This window comes from Mustela erminea, chromosome 2, assembly GCF_009829155.1.
Source record: "Mustela erminea isolate mMusErm1 chromosome 2, mMusErm1.Pri, whole genome shotgun sequence".
Lineage (NCBI taxonomy): Eukaryota > Metazoa > Chordata > Mammalia > Carnivora > Mustelidae > Mustela > Mustela erminea.
In genome coordinates this window covers 15740230-15761122 of record NC_045615.1, presented here as the reverse complement: position 1 = coordinate 15761122, position 20893 = coordinate 15740230, and the positions used below count along the sequence as shown (strand labels likewise).

General features: G+C 43.4%; 1 protein-coding gene across 4 annotated transcripts in view; it reads right to left on the bottom strand.

Annotated features, from left to right (window-relative positions):
* Window positions 1-281: 281 nt before the first annotated feature.
* The window catches only part of NUGGC (nuclear GTPase, germinal center associated), a 52597-nt gene continuing 31985 nt past the window's right edge, over window positions 282-20893 (bottom strand). For 2 of the 4 annotated variants that reach the window (XM_032332322.1, XM_032332323.1), the window contains exons 12-19: window positions 19610-19743; window positions 14942-15106; window positions 11552-11709; window positions 9700-9838; window positions 8307-8415; window positions 7453-7589; window positions 5296-5386; window positions 282-526 (exon numbers count right to left, since the gene is read on the bottom strand). In XM_032332322.1, coding sequence (XP_032188213.1) covers window positions 387-526; window positions 5296-5386; window positions 7453-7589; window positions 8307-8415; window positions 9700-9838; window positions 11552-11709; window positions 14942-15106; window positions 19610-19743 — 1073 coding nt within the window. In that variant the 3' untranslated portion in view covers window positions 282-386. Of the gene's footprint in view, window positions 527-5295; window positions 5387-7452; window positions 7642-8306; window positions 8416-9699; window positions 9839-11551; window positions 11710-14941; window positions 15107-19609; window positions 19744-20893 lie in introns of those variants that run through there. The other 2 variants (XM_032332325.1, XM_032332326.1) reach the window with 2 other exon arrangements.

Genomic DNA, 20893 nt, shown 5'->3' with positions numbered 1-20893 from the left:
CTTCTTACCCAAAAGTCTCATTAGTATTAAAATGGGAAATAGAACTGGGGCCCCATAGCTTTCTTATGCAATGTCTTTTTCCATAATATTTATTTTTCAATGTTTAGTATTTTTCTTTGCTGAAGCACGAGTTTCTAGACCCTAAAATTTTAGAACTCCGTTAGGGACTCAAGATGATTATTTTTTACTATTGAATAAAAGTGAAATGGTGTTTCTCAGCAGTCAGCTGATGCCAGAAGTAACAATATTTTGCATTTTATATTCTATATAAAGGCCAAACAATTGGAAGATGTTCTTTATTAGATTTTTAAAAACAGAAGTGATTCTGGTTCTTTGGCACCAAGCTTATTTTTCATCTACTTGGTGCTAAGCCCTGAGAATTAAATTTAGGCTTTGTGGGGAACAGCTTTGCTTGGGGACATTCTCAGAAGGAAATCTTGCATGCCTCTCCGCAGCACCGCATTTTCAGCAACCTCTTTCAGGCTTCTGTGTAGCTTTTCCATCTCCTTGTATTCACTTTTGACATCTACAGAAGAGCAAAAGGCATACATCAGGAATTAGTGTCCTTTTCAGAAATGTCCACAGAAAACAAATCTCCTGAGGATCTCATCACTTGTCCCAGAATGTGATATCTGGGATGGAACTTAGAGATCAGATAGTCTGATCAATTTCTTTTACTAAAAAACCTGATCAAACTGGGCATTCATGCTCTTACCTTAAGGCTCATCTCAGCCTAGGGGTCACCCTCCAAAGAAACACAAACCTACCCATAAAAAGGTCCAGGAGATCACTGGGTCTTTACTGAGTCTTTGCAAGAGCTCAGTGAAAGGAGATACAAACCCCACCACACAATAAACCTCCCCTAAGTCCTCTCCAGGCTTCTCTCTCCTTCCTATGACCTCCGCTCTCAGCAGTTCTCATTCTAGGTGAATTTCTCTGTTTTGGCCTCTTGGGTTTTCACCTCATGAATGGCAATGAAATTATATCCTTACGATGGTGAATTTTAGGTGTCATCTTGTCTGGGCTATGGTGCCCAGATATTTTGCCAAACATTATTCTGGAAGTTTCTGTGAGCATATTTTTGAATAAGATATTCATTTAAATCAGCAGACTTTGAGTAAAGCAGACCATCCTCCACAACATGGGTGGGCCTCCTCTAATTAGGTGGTGGTCTAGCCATATCAAATGTTGGTCTCCTGCAAACAAGAGGGAATTCTCCAGATGACCACCTTTGGACTTCATCAGCAACATTAGCTCTTCCTTCTTCTACAGCAAACTGCTTTGTACTTGAACTCAATCAAGTCTTTCCTGTGTGTCTAGCCTGTTGGCATCCCCCATCAGATTTTGGACGAAGCAAACCTTCATATTCATATGGGCCAAGTTCTTAAAAGAAATCTATCTATCCATCTGTTTATCTATCTATCTCTCCACACATATTCATATCCTATTGGTTCTGTTTCTCGAGAGAACTCAGAGTAATATGGTCCTCTTTGAGGGACACTTCAGACTGGCCCTGGGGTTGGTTCTGGCATTGCTCCTCAATGCTTTTCCAGTCCACCTGGGCTCTACATGTTCCATATCATTACCCAGACTCACCCACCCTGAGCCTGGCCAGTGATGAGACTCATGACCAAGAAGGGTTTTAGAACCTTGAGTCTATCTGTCTTGCTCCTGAGTCTAGAAAGTCTCTCTTCTCCTCATTGCTTCATAAATCCAACCTATCTTTTCAGGCTCTACTCCTGGATCCAAATTATATGGAACTTCACCCAAGATCCTAGTGCTGAATAACCACTGTCTTCTGAATAATCTGGTGGCCAACTGTGTTCCCTCTGACAGGTTTTTGGTTTTTTTTAAATGTCACATTCCTGGTGAGACCTTCCTTGATTACCCACTCCCAGCCCTCCCTCTCCCCTTTCTCTGCTTTATTCTTCTCCATAGAATTTACTACCTTTTACATGTCACATATTTTATTTATTGTTCTGCTTATTGCCTACCTTCTACCCACTGGGCTGGAAGCTCCATGAAGGCAGAGATTTTTGTCTTTTTTGATCACTGCAGTATTCTCGACACCAAGAATACTACTCAATACCTAGGAGGTCATTATAATCACTTGTGCAGTGAATGCATACTATCTTCTATTTTGATATACATGATCACACATCTTGTTTTACCAAGCAGGTAAGACTCAGAGCAGGGACTCTTATAGACCTCTTTGGCTCCTGGCACAGTACACCCTACATAGTATATATCTGCCGTTGATGGAAAGAAAGGGAAATGATCTTAAATTATGGCAGGGGCAATTTACATCAAATTCAGTGGAACTTTTTTTTTTTTTTTTTTTTTTTTGTGGGAGACCTGGGCAGTTGGAAGAACTTTGGCGAGTAGGAGTTCTTTATTCTTTTTTTAAATATTGTATTTGTTTATTTATTTGAGAGGGAGTGAGAGAGCAGGGAGAGGGGCAGAGGGAGGGGGAGAAGCAGACTCCCCATGAATCAGGAAACTTAACAAGGGGTTTGATCCCAGGACCCTGGGATCATGACCTGAGCCAAAATCAGACACTTAACCAACTGACCCACCCAGGAGCCCCAGGAGTTCTTTAAAGAAGACATAACTGGATGACTATAATCTTGAAACAGTTTCCTGTGAAGGCCTAGTCAGAAGGTCATGAGAGAGTTCAATAAAGTATAGTATAAGGGAATTTTATCACCTTCATGGGAGACTATTGGGCACAGATTAGATGTGTTTCTCACCAACCAGAGACAGAGTGTAGTAAGTTTCAGAGCAAGAGAGAAGTGTAAGATAGATGCTTAGAAGCAGCAGCTGTGGCTTTTACTCTGGAAATAGCTCTGACCACTTTCTTTTATTATTATTATTATTATTATTATTATTATTATGTTATGTTAGTCACTATACAGTACATCATTAGTTTTTGATGTAGTTTTCCATGATTTATTGTTTGTATATAATACCCAATGCTCCATGAAATATGTGCCCTCCTTAATACCCATCACCCAGTCAACCCATCCCCCCACCCCTCTAAAACCCTCAGTTTGTTTCTCAGAGTCCATAGTCTCTCATGGTTTGTCTCCCCCTCCAACTGACCCCTTCATTTTTCCCTTTCTTCTCGTAATGTCCTCCATGCTATTCGTTATGTTCCACAAATAAGTGAAACCATATGATAACTGACTTTCTCTGCTTGACTTATTTCACTTAGCATAATCTTCTCTAGTTCTGTCCATGTTGATGCAAAAGCTGGGTATTCATCCCTTCGGATAGCTGAGTAATATTCTGTGCATATGGACCCTATCTTCTTTATCCATTCATCTGTTGAAGGATATCTTGACTCCTTCCACAGTTTGGCTATCATGGACATTGCTGTTATGAATATTGGGGCACATATGGCCCTTCTTTTCCCTACACCTGTATCGTTGGGGAAAATACCCAGTAATGAAATTGCCAAGTTGTAGGGTAGCTCTTTTTAAAAATTTTTTGAGGAAGCTCCACTCTGTTTTCTAAAGTGACGGCACCAACTTGCATTCCCAGCAACAGTGTAAGAAGGTTCCCCTTTCTCCACAGCTTCTCCAAAGTTTGTTGTTTCTTTCCTTGTCAATTTTGGCCATTCTAATGGTGTAAGGTGGTATCTCAATGCGGTTTTGATTGAGTCTTCCTGATGGCTAATGATGATGAACATTTTTTTCATGTGTCTGTTAGCCATTTGTATGTCTCATTGAAGAAGTGTCTGCTCACATCTTCTGCCCATTTTTGACATAACTATTTGTTTTTGGGCATGGAGTTTGGGAAGTTCTTTATAGATCTTGGATATCACTCTTTGTCTATAGCATCATTGGCAAATACCTTCTCCCATTCTGTAGGTTGCCTCTTTGTTTCGTTGACTGTTTCCTTTGCTGTGCCAAATCTTTCACTGTGACATACTCAGTGACATAGAGCAATGGCATCAGGTCAATTTTTTTTCCAGCAGGCAACTGTGCCCACAGTTTAAAATTTAAAAGGCACAAAAGAAGGGTGCCTCGGTGACTTAGTTAAAGTGACTAACTCCTGATTTGGGCTCAAGGTCATGATTTCAGGGTGGTGGAATTGAGCCCCACATCAGGCTCGACACTCAGTGGAGACTGTGGAGAAGAGAAGGAGATTCTCTCCTTCTCCCTCTGCTCCTACCCCCTGCCACTATCATGCTAATACATGCATGCTCTCTCTCTTTCTAAAATAAATTAATAAATCTTTAAAAGAATAAAAATATTTTTAAAAAGACACAAAACATACAGATTGCAAAATAAATTTCCCACCTTCCCTGTCCTCCAGGCTCCTGGTTCCTCTCCTTGTAGATAGCCAGTGTGGCCTGTTTCTTGTGTATCTCAGGCAATTTTTATGCCTATACATATGTGTTTCCTTTTCTTCCCTCACAGATGGCAACATATTACACACAGTTTTTCACTTTGCCTTTTTTCACTTTACCATATATTTTGGAGATTGTTTCATACTGCTACTCTGCATTTTTTAAAAAGCCACTTTATTCTTTCTAGCAATTGCACAGTCCTCCACTTGTTGTGTGCCTAAGTCAACCAGTGCTCTACCGATGGATATTTGCATTTTCCAATGTTTGACATCATAAGCAACGCTGCCCTGAATAACTTCATCTACATGCCATTCTGCACATGTATGAGGATACCCTGGGATAAAATCCCAGAAGTAGGATTGCTGGGCCAAAGGATATGTGAATTTTTAATTTTTCTAGAAATTTCCCAATTGCTTTTGTACTAGTTTACCCTCTCCAGTTTATACCAGGAGGTCTGTTGGAGCACATGGCAAGGAGGAGATTTGATTACATGCAACAAGGCATAGGCAGCTGGTCATGCATCCCCAGTCTCCTGGGAGATGAAGAGAAACCTTTCTCTACCACCACCAGTAAGTGAGCCTTTTCATGAGAAGCCATATACTTCAAAGAATGGGTGTATGGAGGTGGCAGAGCCACTTTCCAGCTATGCATCCTTGGGCACATTATCTAATCTGAGTCTCTGTTTCTGCATGTGCAAAATGGAGCATTACCATCTCCCTCTGAGGGCTAATATGAGAACGTTATGAGATATTGCACACAAAGCCTGAGTATAATGTGTGGTCTCAAGTGGGTGCTCCACAAAGAGTGGGGCACCCATGAACTTCTCCATCCCATACCCTGGAAATTCATCCTAACTTGACTTCTTTAAATCCTGCAAAGGGCAACCAGAGCTAGGGGGTGTCTTCAAGGTCACCGCTTATGCAAAAGTTTTATGTATTCACCTGCAAGTTCCTTGTAGAGACCATCCCCCTGGGATGAAGCGAGGGTCAGCATGGTGGCGATACTGCCCTTCACTTTCTCCGTGATTCCATTCTGTACAACAAAACATGGTCATTCTGTTAGGATGGCACAGCCCAAGGGAAAGTTCAGATTATGAAAGGGAACCCACCTAATCCTGCAACCAGAGAGTGTATAGACTGGGGTTGCTAAAATCAAAGTCAGTCCAAGGGTGGGCCACCATAGCACACAGCAAATGGCTCAGGAGTCATCAGGACAACGTTTTGGGGGGTTCCACTCGTCTCAATATCTCCTTTCCTGCCTATCAAGACTTACAGAGGATTGGACCTCTGGTGCTGCCCAACTGAGTCAGGAGCTAAGGAGGCTTCATGGAGGTAGAGGGAGGGGGAGAGAACAGCATTTACAGAGATGGAAAAAGAGGGGAAGTGTTGGTCACTAACCACCAACATTTTGCTCATTCGGTCACTGGATATATGTTTACTGAGTACCTGCTTTGTGCAGCATACCACGCTTGACATTCCTGATGCTCTGTCCCAGCTGTCTAAGAAATGTCTTCTTTCTTATTTCAGTCTTGCAACCAATGAAAACCCTTTTCCCTCTTCTAACCATTTCTTGACTACCTTTGAAAAATACCTGACTCTTCCCTTTAGCCTCACACAGCCTCATTTTAAGGCTGGATCTCCTCACTCTTGCTTTTTTTCTTCAACACATCAGGCTAAGAACCCTAAGCTCTAGTCTCAGGTCTAGCTGTGAGCCTTGAGCAGTAATGTAGGCTCTCTGGGCTTCAGCCCCCTTGTCCATAAGATCAGGGAATGGGGATGCTCTGTGGCCTTGCCCAGTTTCAACTTTCTACATTCTGTCATTTAAGATGCGTTTGTACATGGTCAAAGTACAAATCACTTTTTTTTTTTTTTTTTTTTTTTAGTGGTTGTTTTGGGGGAGTTCCTTCAGGGCCAATTTCTATACACCCAATGAGGACCACATGCTGTAGGGTTTAGCCAATTTTCTGCATGTGTTTGTAGACTATGATAATATGTTAAATGACAGAGAGTAAACTGCTACTGGCAAATGAGATGCCTCTTAGCCTATTCAAAGAGAAATGATATGCTTCATATTGTAGAGAAAGGTATTTTTCCAAAAGTACATTGGGGTGGGGGACAGGGACACAGGGCTGAGCAGAGGCAGGGTGGAAACATTTGAGGACATAGATTGGTTCAGAGGTGAATGGAAAAAACAACTAGCCAGGTTCCTTAGCTATTTAGGAGAGGGTCAACTCAGACCCAACCAAGGCAGAAGACCGTGGAAACTCACATGGCCAGGAGGGGCCAACAGTGGCTTGAACAAAAACAAAGAACTTGTATTACGTGGGAAGGTTGTGGTCTGCAAAGAAAACCAGAACTCAGACATGATGGCCCAGGGGTCCTTGATAGATGCTTTAGTTTCAAGGAAAGTGTCAGGAACTGTTTTCTGAGATAAACAGAATCAAATCAAGATTCTCTGCTCGGTGTCATACCTGACTGACCTATAATAGTTTATTGGCATTGATTGATTGATTGATTGATATGTTATGCAGACCAGACATTTCCCTCTTTAAAAAAGGAAAAATCTGCCTAGAGATTAGCTATTGTGGGAGACCCTAGAACCAGGTTATCTAGTCCCAGATCCTAGTGTTGCAACTTCATAGCTATGGGGCCTGTCGTTACATCTCCCTCTCTCTCTGCCTCAGTCTACTTACCTGTAAAATGGGAACAACAATAGCCCCTACCTCACAGGCTTGCTGGGGGGTTAAATGAGCTCATGTAAGTCAAGAGGTAAGGATCCCCATCTGGTATCACAGTTGTTCTACTGATGCCCCAGTAAAGAGGAAGGGTGTGAGAGAGAGCCGGAGGGGCTGCGTTTCTGAAGTCACACCCCACAGAGATCCTGTGCATTTGGGCACAGTGAAGGGACAATGTGCAGCACCAGCTGGTCTTCTTTTTTGGTGTCATGGGCACGAATTCCGCCTCCCTTCACCCCCTGCCCTGCAGAAGCCATCGGCTCTACCTGGGCCCGAATGACTTACTATGTCTCCCATTTCTGTATCCTCTTCTTTGACTCCCCCAAGGGGCCTGACTGGAGTTCAGACTATGAATGTACCATACCTTCAGTAGCTGAAATTGGTGCCGCATCCTTTCTTGAGCCCTTTCAAACATGCCCTCGGCCACCTGCCGCTCCACCCCTCTTCTGAGGACATCTTTCATCCTCTCACAGGCTTTTTTGCCAGCGATCTGAGCTGCCTCTGGCAAAAATGATAGCCATGGTCACGCCACAGCAAGGACTTGCTCAGACATCTTCAGCATCAGAAAGAAAGGTAAGCAAAGAAAAAATATATATACACAGAGTGTACAGAGGTCTACATCCACACATACACACACATGCATACACATATACACACACACATGCATACACACATGTATTCATACATGCAGCACCATTTTCCACACAGTGGAAAATGTTTACTAATCGCATGGTAGAAAAAGATCAACACTCTCCACATTTAGGTAACTATCATTCAGAAAATCTAATGAGTGAATTAAGCAGTAGTTTACAAAATTCCAGTGCCTCCCCAGCAGAAAAATCAATGGGACCGCCAAAATGAGAAGGAGTTGGAAAAAGGGTTTACAAATAGTTTAGGGGCATAAGAATGAGAATTGGATAAGGGGTTTTATAGTTTAGTTAGCGGAGATGCAGCAAGGACAGGAGAAGCAAGACAAATTGACAAAGAAAGGGTGGTCAGAAAGCACTGGAAACACACAGATAAAAAATGACTCATGCATCACCTCTCCCCACACCCTCGCCATTACTTGGTTTTCAGTTCATGGAGTAAGTGTCTGAGAAGGACTAAGGATACAGGAGAGCAAATGCTTTGAGGGGGAACGCAGAAGAAGACGCCGCCGAAGAAGCTGAGAGAAAGACCCCAGAGGGAGTGGATGGGTTGCCCCTCTGGAGCCCCTACCTTCATAACAGGGCTTCAGGTCATTCTGAACAGAAGTGGTGAGAGATTCATAGATCCTCCTCTTCTTTCTGAGGATGTAATCCTCTAGGCCTCCCAGGATGGCGCTTATCTGTGAACCCGCATTAACAAAAGGCCATTGAATCATGAGAGACTATGGACTCTGAAAAACAATCTGAGGGGTTTGAAGTGGCGGGGGGTGGGAGGTTGGGGTACCAGGTGGTGGGTATTATAGAGGGCACGGATTACATGGAGCACTGGGTGTGGTGAAAAAATAATGAATACTGTTTTTCTGAAAATAAATAAATAAATTTAATTAAAAAAAATACTTTAAAAAAAAAAAAAAGGCCATTGGTGCCAAATCCTTCCACAGAAGCAGGTCAGGGGCTCCCACGTGTGGTCACCTTTCCCCTCCGCCTTCTATTATGCTTGGCCGTCCACATGGCATTTCCTCCACTAGGCTGTGAGCTTCTCATAGGCAGGAGCTTTGTCTTAAGGGGGAGGCATGGGACCATTCTCTAGCGTTGCCATGTCATTTGGGCTGGGCCTGTGCTATGGGCCTAATATCTGTGTCACCCAACGTTCATGTATTAAAATCCTAATCCTCAAGGTGATGGCATGAGAGGTGGAGCCTTTGGGACATGATGAGGTCATATGGACAGAGCCCCCAGGATTGGGACTATCCTCCTTACAGAAGAGATTCTAGCAAATTCCTCTGTCCCTTCCACAATGTGAAGTGACAGTGAAAAGACAGCCATCTATGAACTGGGAAGTGGACTCTCACCAGGCACCAAATCTGCCTGAACCTTGACCTTGCACCTCCAGCTTCCTGTGAGGAATACATTTCTGTTATTTATAACCTACCTAGCTTATGCTATTTTGTTACAGCAGCCTGAAGAGACTAAGACAGCCTAAAGGAAAATGGGTCACATAGAAGAATCTTGGCTACTCAGAATTTTAAAATGATCTGCAAGAAAAATGACATGTCTTTCAAGTTTCCCTGCTTTGAATAATACTTCATAATTTTGGCAAAAATGATAGAAGATTAGTGAAAGTGTTACAGGTGCATTCTAGTGTTTGTACATCTTAGGATTCTTTGGAGATTCTTCCTAGACACTGAGTCTCCTTTGCAACCTCAGCATTCCCGGCTGGTTGCCTCGAAAAGGCACAGAGCCCACCCGGTGTCCCACCCCCCACCCCCCATGGCAGTCTCAGGGCTGCTCTTCCCCACCCCATCCCACTGTGCTTTGTGCCCCAGACCACCTGCTGTGAGACATGCCCAGACCTGGACACTCCAGGGGAACAAGGGGGGAGAGGCCCATAACATGTTCAAACTCCTGCTGGAAAGAAAGCACTGCCCCACCTCCCTGCCCTCTCCCCTTTACAACAATCACACCTCCTGGATCAGGAAACTTTTTTTGTAGCTTTCATATTTCCAGCCATTTCTTACTCCAATTTCCATCATTTTCTCCTGCAGGGAGTGCTTAAAAGCTTCTATGTGAGGCAGCAAAGTGGAACCAGTGGGCATTCCAGCTCTATAGAAGAAACAAAATAAAATGTTAAGGAACAACAGTGGCTACTGTGGGGCTAAAACAAAGAAGGAACTAGCTGGTCCCCTTTCATTCGCTTTTAAGCCAGGGGGATGAGAACCAATAGTTAGGGAGTTCCTACCGTGTGCCAGGCACTGTGCTGGGCCAGGTCCTGGACATCAAAGCCTATGAAACCAGTGTAGTGATGCCCATTTTACAGACAAGAAAACTGAGGTTCAGAGACGATTGCTGATGTGTGCCCAGCCACATGGCTAGTAAGTGACAGAGCCAGACTTTGGACACTGATCTGTTCAACCTCAAAAGTCAGTCTCCCGGCTGCCAGGGGGTTTCCTCTTGAAAGGGAGAGACTTCAGAGATGCAGAAGATTTGGGAAAGTAAAAAGGAGGAGGAGTTATTTCCTGTAGGGACAACACAATGAACGAAATTTCAGAATCTCCCAAGAATAAGAAACAGTCGGTTATAAAGGAGAGGGCATAGGTTTAAAATCCTGGCTCTCTACCCCTGAGCCGCGTGACCCTGGAAAAGCTACATCAAGTCCTCTGAATCTCAGCTTGTCCCTTGTAAATGGCCAGAAGCTACTTGGGAGGGCCATTGAGAGATCTAATGAGATCATGCATGCACAGTGTTTAGCACAGGTCCTCACACCTGTCAGTTGCTCTCTGCAACCGTCCAGGCTGGTTGGAGCCGGGAGCGGGCACTGAGCAACAGGGTGGGCGGAGGGAGGAAAGGCCAGCTGGAGGCAGGTAGAATGTCTTGAATTGCATCTTTTTTTAAAGATTTTATTTATTTGAGAAAAAGAGAGCTGCGGGAGGGGCACAGAGAGAGAGAGAGAGAATCCCAAACAGATTCCCTACTGTGCATAGAGCCAAACATGGGGCTCGATCCCAGAATCCTGAGATCACAACCTGAACTGAAATCAAGAGTCCAGACACTTGCCTGAGCCACCCAGATGCCTGCCCTTTGAATGCTGTTCTAAGGAATTTGGAGTTTTTGCTATAGACCTGTAAACAGGATAGGGGAGACAGATGGCATGAGCCCAAAGGAGTTTAAAGGAAGATGGGGGCAGGGCAGGGGAACATGAGTAAGAATCCAGTAAAGGAAGAATGGTTTGAGTAGGAGCAGGTGGCGAAATGCCAGAGGCGAAGGAGGGGGACTGGGGGCAGGCTCCTGCACTGGGGGATGAGGACAGTCTGCTTCTGTTGATGGAGAAAAGGACTGAAGGTCAAGGAAGGAACAGGCACTGTGAAGCTCACACAGCTAGTAAGGGAGCAAGCACGTGATATGTCAAAAACAAAGAGTCATCGGTCAGCCTCTTTGCCTTTTTGCATTCGGGAAAATTTATAAAGGCCGTGTGTTTGCTTTAACTCCACACTCTCCAACCAAAATAACCTGCCCGGGGCTCCGATCCACAAGAAAATATATCTCTTGCTGCTTGTATGAGATATTTGAAAAATACTGGAAATCATAATATTAGTCTGAAAGCAACAACTCTGTCTGCACTCCAGGTCACCGTGAGAAATGAAGGAAACTCAACCAAGAAGGCTTTTGTGTTTTGCCAGACCCTAAGCTCTCCTCCTCCGGTTGCAAGCTACTCTTTACACTTCCAGATCCAAAGCACAAATTCTTCTAACGATGAGACTCTGGCCCAGTGCTCTTCAGTTGTTTGTTCGTGAAGGAGCAAGAGAAAGAATCCTTTACCTAAAAATGCCTCCAAAAACGGGATCAATCTGGTCATAGATGGGCTGAGTGATGGCTTCATTCAGATCTATTCTTGCGAGGGTCCTGGAGGCATAGACGCCATTTTTCAGGCAAACAGCTTTCAGAGTCTGGTGAAAGCCCTGGTTTCCTCTACTCCTCTAGGTAATTAAACAATAAGTTAGTTGAGTTAGTACAGGTTCACTAGAATGCCATGGGATCAGAATCAGATTGCCTTTGGCCAAAGCCTATGACCAAGAATCACAGGGAAGAGTAGGACAACATGATCTTTTAACATAGGCTTAAGCTAGGCAGAGGGGATAGCAGTCATGCCTTGAGTTCCAGAGCGCCCTATGCTTCTTTGATCCCCACCTCCTCATACAGTTTATAATTGTCTGTTTACTCATCGGGCTTCTCTGCCCAAACACCAGCTTGTTGGGAAAAGGCACGGCATCGTATCCAGCCTGATGTACTCACCATCTGGCCACAGTGTAAGTAGTACTTGATGAACAGTTGTTAAAGGAACAATTTTTAAATGAAAATGTGCTATGACTCTACCGGGGTTATAGGTTTCACATTTTCCAAGCGTAACCCAGGTTTGTTTTTTTTTTTTTTTTTTGGTACTCTTTGTTAAATGTCTAATGAAATGTAATTTGATTTCTGAATCTTCATATTTTTTCCCAGAGAAATAAATTCACAAATCAGAGGCAAAAAAAAAAAAAATATGATGAAGTGAGAGCCACAAGAGATATTGATAAACCTTACCAGATGGTGATCCCTAGTAAAAAGAATAAAAATACATTTGCACAGACCGAAATTTCAGTAGAGGTTCTTGTGACCAATGATACATGCTTTAAGGAACTCTGTTTCAAGTGCAAGTATATGTCCCATGCTATGACTAGCATCATACCATATGTATGTTTTAATATTCTGTCCTTTTCACTTAGTATTATAGTAAGGACATTTCCTCAATTCATTGCAAATATTTTCAAAAATTACTTCAATCTCCACAAAATATAATATCATATAGCTATAACCTAATTCATTTTACCACTCTCTTATTATTACACATTTTAGGTTATTTTTCTATATTATATAGCAATATGATGTCAGCATATAAATGTTTGCCCAAATTTCTGACCATAAAGGAAAGTGGCCTATCAAAGACACCTCAGACATGTTTGGAGTCACCAAGAAAAATACCTTTACAGAACTGAGGAGACGAGACAGTTCATGGGACAACATCCTGTGAAGGTCTGGGGATGGCTGAACCGCTCCTTTCTTTCATGGAGATGAAAGGAATGGTCTCCACTTTGTGTCTTCACCTTCTCAGAATGCTTTTACTCACTTTGGGTGATCTGGGATCTTTCAGCATCATACAGAAGCCATTCTCCCCCAGAGTGACTTACTTATCTATTGCTATGAAACAAGTTACCCCAAACCTAATGGCTTAAAACAACAAAAAACATTTATTGAGTATCGCTCACTAGTTTTGTAGGTCAGGAATTCAGATATGGTTTGGCTGTTTCACGATTCACAAGATAGCCAAGCTGTGAAGCTAAGGTCAAAAGGCAGATAAAGGCCACCTAGAGAAGAGATGAGGGCATGATTCAAGGTCACGGAGAACAGACATTCTGTACACTAGGCTCAAGTGGTACAGCGTTTACTGACAGCAAGAGGAGAAATGTGTGCACACGATCCAGCCTTATGCATGGGTCCCTTATGGCCAGCAGACCCATGCCACAGCCACTGTGGGTGACAGTCCTGCACACATCCCACATTGTGTGCAGTACCAAGACCCAAGCTTTCCCCCACAGAATCTGAGATACAGACAACTGGGAGCTTGCCCAAGGGCCTTGGATGCCTATACCAAGCAGAACAAAGAAGTATTCACTGAGCATAAAGCAGAGAACAATATTCCCAAGCAAGGCGATAAGCCCCGTACAGGCTAAAGGCTCTTTTATCTCTCCATAAGGAAGTGTTCCAGGCCCAAAGCCCATTCTTATGTGGCCAAGTTGAGGGAGGGAGGGGTGGAAAGTCTACATGCCCAGGCTGACTCTACCCCCAGCTGGCCGGTGCTGGCTCAGGGCTCCTCTGTGAGGCTCCATCCGGCGTTGGCTGGGGGTACAGTCACCTGAATGGGGCTGGAGGATCTACTCCCAGGGTGGCCTGCTACAGAGCAGGCCAGGTGACACTGGCTATCTGTGGATCAAATTTCGTACTTTTATGGGGACTGACACATTTGAAACGACGTAACTGGTCAGCCATTACAAGTAGATGCCATAGTTTGCCGAGCACATTTAGGGGGTGCAACAGGCACTTGTGGGGGTTGGGCATCTGGGCTCTGAAGACAGATGGGCCTGTGGTAGACGTGGATGCCATATGAGGCCACAGAGAGTTGTTCGGCCTCTGTAAGTCTGTAAAATTAAACAATAATAAGAGTGTTTAGCATCCAGAATTGCTGTGAGGATGGAATCAAGTAATGTACAGTATCTGGCACCAGAGTAAGCATTTCATCCACGTTGGCTGGATGCATGAGGGAGTGCGTGTGCACATACTATATTCATGGACATTCAGCCCCCGGACAGCCATAGGGAAGGCATTCTTGTCTCTCATTCTCCTGTGTCAAAACTCTTAACAGTCCTCTCCAGGGACCCCACGATCATTCCCACTGCTTTATTCCTTCAGCCCACGGAAATGTAGAGCTCCATTACACACCACCTTCTCACTGCCAACGTTCTAACTCTCCAACTCATATCACAACAATGGCAACAACATACAATCTATGCACTACTCCCAGGTCTAGAGACTTCTGCACTGTCCTTGTCACATCAGCAGTGTTGTTAATCACTCCTTACTCTTAACTGGTGTCATGGAGTGACCTGTATTCCTCTGACTTGACCTGTTGAAGCTCTGAGCCCAGATGTGACTATGTTTGAAGACAGGGCCTTTTGGGGGGGTCTAAGTGAGGGCATAAGTGTAGGTCCTAAGCCTACTGGACTGGTATCCTTATAAGAGAGGGAGAGACTCCAGGGATGGACACACAGAGAAAAGACAATGGGAGGACACAGCGAGAAGATGGCCATGTTCAAGCCAAAAAGAGAAGCCCCAGGAGAAACCAACGTTACACTGCCTTGATCTTGGGCTTCTAACCTTCACAACTGTGAGAAGAAATGTCTGCCCTTTAAATGACCCAGTCAATGGTATTTTATGTTATAGCAGCCCTAGAAAACTGATATGAGAAGCCTCTTTTTTCAACAGTTAGCCTTAAATAAATACAACCTGGCACTTATATCTTTATCCTTCAGAAGCCATGGAATAGTGCAAAAAGAGCTTGGAGATAAGGTGAATGTCATTGAATAACACAGGTCCTCCCTGGAGAGGCTCACTCACCACCAGGCATGCCCCAAGGATCCGTCGGTAGGAAGTCCTGGCATTTTGGACTCCTTCTTGCAGAGGCTGCTCTATGTGGGCAAAGCACTGGTCAATGGCCTTCTCCAGCAGCTGTATCTTTTCTTCCACAAATCTCCGCAGGCCACTCATGTGCAAGTATTCATTCTAGGGACAAGGGCCATAAGAAGCATGAGGCCATCCCCTCCCTAAGGGCACTTTCTCTTCAAACTTTGCTTCCTTTATGCTTGCCCACCAACACAAGATTTAGTTTGAGCTAACCATCCTTAGTTGACTTCTTTCCCCCCAATAAAGCATCCCTCAGTGGAGAGACCTCCTTAAGCTTTGTGAGTTGGAGGACACATATAAATACATATATATATATATATATATATATATATATATATTCCTCCTGCAACTTACTTTAGGTATCTAATCCATTAGGCTATTTCAGGGAGTAACTAAAATAAAATCCAGTTGCTGTTAAAATGCATTTTTTCAATGACAACTGATTCTACATCCTTTAGCAGCCTTTATGTACAAAACAGTTTTTGAGGATCACGTTTCTCAAACTTTAACATGTGTACAAATCACTGGTAGAATTTGTTCAAATCCAAGGACCTGAGATTCTGTAACTCTAGCAAGTTCCTAAGTGATGCTAGTCTTCTGGGCCCTGGACCACACTTTGAAGAACAAAACTACAGGACACAATAATAAAGACATCATCCTTTCTTCAAAAGAGAATACAGTCTAGTCGAGGAGGAAAAGATCTCCTCAATTAATACAAGGGAGAGAGAGCCTTGACCTCTTGATTTCAAACTGGGAACTCTGTAGTGCTGTTCTCTGGGTGAGAATCTTGGGGACCCCACAATGCCTACAGCAGATGGAAGCCACACTACTTAGCCCAGCACTTAAGGGCCTCTCACAGCCAGGACGCAGCCAACTTCTCCAGCACCCCCAGTTGTTTGCCCAAAATGTCATCCCATCCCCGGGTAGCTGCTCCTGAACTTGCTACTATGCCCCAAATGTGTCTTCCATTTTGTACTTCATACTTTTGCACATGCTTTTCCCATCCTTCCAGACAAAACTCAAAACCCACTCCCTGTGCGATGCTTCCCCTGACCTCACCAAGTGAATCTGAGGCTCTCTTTCCGGTGCTGTCACTGATTCTTGTACACCCCTGCATTACAGCCCTCCTCTTGCTGTGCTATGTCTGTCTCATTCCATAGCTCCTTCCCTGGACTAGGAACTTGCGGACTGAGTTATTCATGTTTGTTTATTCCGAGTTATGGCACAGAGTGCGCCGTGGGTAAACATTTTGGAGAGAATGAAGACCAGAGAGAAACTGATAGATAATGTGAGCTTTTAAATTCTATTCTAAATCTGATGACAGAAATCGCTCTAAATTGATATGTGACCTTATATAAATGACAGCTTTTCTAGATCTTGACTGCATTGGAGTGAATGAGGCTGAATGTTCTTAAAAACACCCTTAAACTCCCATAGTCCTCAAGACTTAGAGTATGTGAATATTAGAGTTTATAGAGACTATTCCACAGATTCTCATAGTTTTTCCACTAGTAAGAATTCCATAAGCCATACTTTTCTTTCAGAGTGCCCTCTGGATTCTTCTGAGTTTGTGATTTCACTGGTGGTCAAAAGAAAATAAGAAAGATGTCATCAACAGAAACTTTACGGGTGGGGTACCTGGGTGGCTCAGTGGGTTAAGCCTCTGCCTTCAGCGCAGGTCATGATCTCAGGGTCCTGGGATCGAACCCCTCATTGGGCTCTCTGCTCAGCAGGGAGCCTCCTTCCCCCTCTCTCTCTCTGCCTGCCTCTATGCTTCTTGCGATCGCTCTCTTTATCAAATAAATAAATAAAATCTTTAAAAAAAAAAGAAAAAGAAACTCTACAGGAAAGATTCTCACAATGTTTCATACTCAATAGATCATTGTTAAACAAAGGAATGATAAGAAGGAGCATGTCTGGGAATATAAGAACAGTAAGAAATGGAAAAGCTTACAGCTACTATGAATAAATGCAGGGTTCGTTTGACATTGAGATGTCATAATCAGCTTCCTACTGATTCATAAAAAGAATGACTAGATCCCTACTCATTTAGAATCACTAACTACCCAGACTCTTTTTTTGTTTGTATGAGTCATAATCTTAAAAAATGACCAATCACTGCATTTTTTCAGAATGCAAAGGAACTGACAAAACTCTCACCTTCCAACTTTCCATCAATGAACTAAGACTGAGACCAATATCTGAGGCCAAAGGATTTTGAGGAAAAATGCTGGCTGATGCTCATGTGAAAGGCTACGCCAGAAGTGCCAACCAGCCCCCTTCTCTGTGTTTTCTGCCACCTACAGCCTGGCCTCTAGGGAGGATGGCACAGAGTCCCTCCATAGGCTGCCCACCCCTCCCCCTTAGCAGAGAAGAGGACCAAGGCAGGCATTTCTCAGTTTGATTGCAAAATGCCTTGTCCTTGTGTTTATAAAACAAACCAACCACACACAGTACCACATCTGATTTGTTTTCCATCGACACTTCCAAAAGCAATCTTTCGCTGGGCAGAGAGGCAATTTTCACCCTGAAGAACATTTTCGGGAAGTTAGAAGGTCAAATACTTCCCTGCTATTTCAGAGGACAAAGTTAGATTAGAAAATCCAACTTGTTGCTGTTGTTTTGTTTTTCTTTTTCCCTCACAGAATAAGAAACATGGTGAAAAAGACAGGGAACCTTGTTCTGTATGTCATTTTTATATAGAATTTTTTAAAATGCAGACATTTGACCAAAACTGTGATGACTATCTACAGTTGGCATGTCTTACTTTTCACATTGAAGTCAGGTCTCCATTATCTGCCTCCCGTGGCCACGCCATAGGGCCTTTCCCACATTCTCAGGACCAGCCCCTTAAACTCTCAGAGAGCCCCACCGGTCCACTTTCTTTGCTCCCTCCTTGTTCAGCATAACAAAAAGTTGGACAATTTGGTTGAACAAATCTGATGGTTGATAACAAGTGTGGAAATAAACACCAACCAAATGAGAACATGTGAAGGCTATTTATTCAGAGCTTGCTAGAGCAAGAGAGTCAGCCATCAGCACTTGTGTTTGGCAGAGATTCAAAGGCAGGCTGAGGAGTGGGAAGGCGTCATATGCCCTCATCAGAGGCCGCTGGCATAGGGGAGCTGTGGGTGAACAAACTAGAAGTGAAGATCCTATGTGATTCATTAGGGTGCATGTTTGACTTCTCTGATTGGAAGCAGGAATAAAGATTAGGGAAATTGGCAGGGGTGGTGAACCATGAGAGACTCTGGACTCTGAAAAACAATCTGAGGGTTTTGAAGGGGTGGAGGGTGGGAGGTTGGGGGAACCAGGTGGTGGGTATTGGAGAGGGCACGGATTGCATGGAGCACTGGGTGTGGTACAAAAACAATGAATACTGTTACGCTGAAAAAAGTAAGTAAATTAAAAAAAAAATTAGGGAAGCTGTCAGTTAGTAACCATCAGCCCATTTGGGTCTGATTATTACAAACATTATTGCTTAGGTTCTTGGATTGTTACTAGAGATAGCACTTTGATTCCCTATGAATCTAACTTACAGCAGGCCGCCCTCCTGAGCTGTTCATTGTAGATATGGAGTTGGTTTCCCAGGCAGGTTACTGCAGGCTGTGGGTCAGAGTTCTGTTTTACAATAGGACTGCCCATTTATATATTCAAATGCAATTCAAATGTAAATGCCTCACAAAGAAGCAGTATAGTTGGTGATTGATTGGAATGACAGATTTTTCTCCAAAACTCTCCCTTGCCTCTAACTTAGCAGCCAATCCATCTTATTTTAGGGTAAAAAAAAAAAAAAAAATCATCAGGGCGGCTGGGTGGCTCAGTGGGTTGGGTCCTCTGCCTTCAGCTCAGGTCGTGGTCTCGGGGTCCTGGGGTCGAGCCCCGCATCGGGCTCTCTGCTCGGCGGGGAGCCTGCTTCCTCCTTTCTCCCTCTCTGCCTGCCTCTCTGCCTGCTTGTGATCTCTGTCTGTCAAATAAATAAATAAAAACTTTTTTAAAAAATCATCTATCAAAGAGATAAATTTGTCTATTCCCATGAGAAGAGTAATTTGGAACTGGTCATTCAGCAGCCACCATTCCAGACTGTGAAAATATATACCTAAACTCTTTGCTGAATGTCCCTGTTAGCTCCCTTCCTCTCACATTATTGTACTAGGCTGCTCTGAGTTTGAGATTCTGATAGCAGCTAAGTATAAATGAAATCCATAGAAAGATGAAAAAATTTTTGGACGTATGCATAACCATGTTTCTGTAGGATAACCAAGAATTGTATTCTACGAGGGTGAAACAAATCACTTCTGTTATCACTTAAACACATTCCATCTTATTCAAGTTCCAAGGAGAGGTGAAAGTAGCTGCTGATCATTTCTACATTTTCCTCTCTCAACCCATCTGTCTCGGGCAAAATATCATTCCTTCATTTTTTACTCAAATGTCACCATTGTAACCCTCGAATTATCTTTTTGTTCTCTTTAGATTTTCTGAGCTTAGTATCTTCCTTTTATATGAAAAGAAAAAAAAATATCAGAAGTTATTTTCCTAACTCAGTAAAAGGGAATGTTTTGCCCAGGCTGGGAGGCAGAGAATAAGTTTCTTCCATACCGGCGGGTTTTCCATGCAGTTGAAACTGTCTGTGAGGAGCAATAAACCAAAGGCTTCAGTCACATACTTGGTCACCATCCTCCTCTTCTTGTCCAGGAGTCTTTTCCGGATATAGCCTCTTAACCTGGGGATTTCTGGAATTCACAGGCAGCACAAACAATTTGAAAAGGGCAGAGTTCACAGCAAAGAGAATTCACAAAAATGAACAGATCGGAATGGCAGTCAGCCTTAACTACAGCTAAGGTCCTACGTGGGATGACTGCCCACTCCACCAACTTTTCTGGGGATGTTTTTTCTATGTCTAGGATCAACAATGATGAATGGTAGATCAGCAATCATGAATACTAACTTTTATTTAGTGGTATAAGTCCAACTAAGTAGAAAAGTGCAGGCTGGTTAGAAACATTGGCACTTCCCTCTGGAATGCTACTCACAAAGAATTGAACCAAAGGTGCTCACAGTCCCAGAGTCTCAGCTCTTCCCTCCCCCAGACTTTTCCATCTATATCAAAAAACCCGTAATACAAAAATCACTCGTGCTTGCTGTAGGAAGGATGAGAATCTCCGCTGAATGGGATTTCTGGATTAGAAATTCATCTCAGCCCTAACCTTTTGTTAGTCAGAAGATAAAAGGCGTCATCCGACTTTTCTCCCCATTATTCCCATAAATGGAAATGCTTCTGTATCATTTCTTGCCTATGCCATGCTGATTATTTCTTTTATATCCTTGTTCAAGAAGTTCCCCCATTTCTAGCAACATTTTTTACTTTCTGCCCCTTTGCCTCCTCTCCCACGCAGACGTGTATGGTAAAATGCCTGCACATCTTAAGCCATTTTAAGCTCAGGACAATGTCAAGTTCAGAGCCTGCCTGCTCGCCTACTTCCTACTGCGTGCTCCAGTCACACAGACCTCTAGGTTCTCTAGGCTTCTATAATATTCATGGCACCATTTAACTAAGCCTTATTTGTACCTTGATTTTTACACATGGCTTAGTACGAGCTCCTCATCTTGGTTTTAAGTTCTGGGAAGAAAGGGGTCATGTCTTCTGCTTTTTCTTCCTTAGGGACAAAGCATACACCAGATGCTGGGTAAATACATCTAATACTTGCAGCTAGGTGAGTGCAGAATTGCAAACCAAATACTTAGGAAATAACAACCCAATCTCTGACCTCCACCAACTCGTGGTAAAAATTGGATGAAAGAGGAACTTTAGTCTCTGGCACCACAGCAATGCAGAGAGAAAAACGGATACATCTGCTAATATGTATAGAAACTGTGACAAGC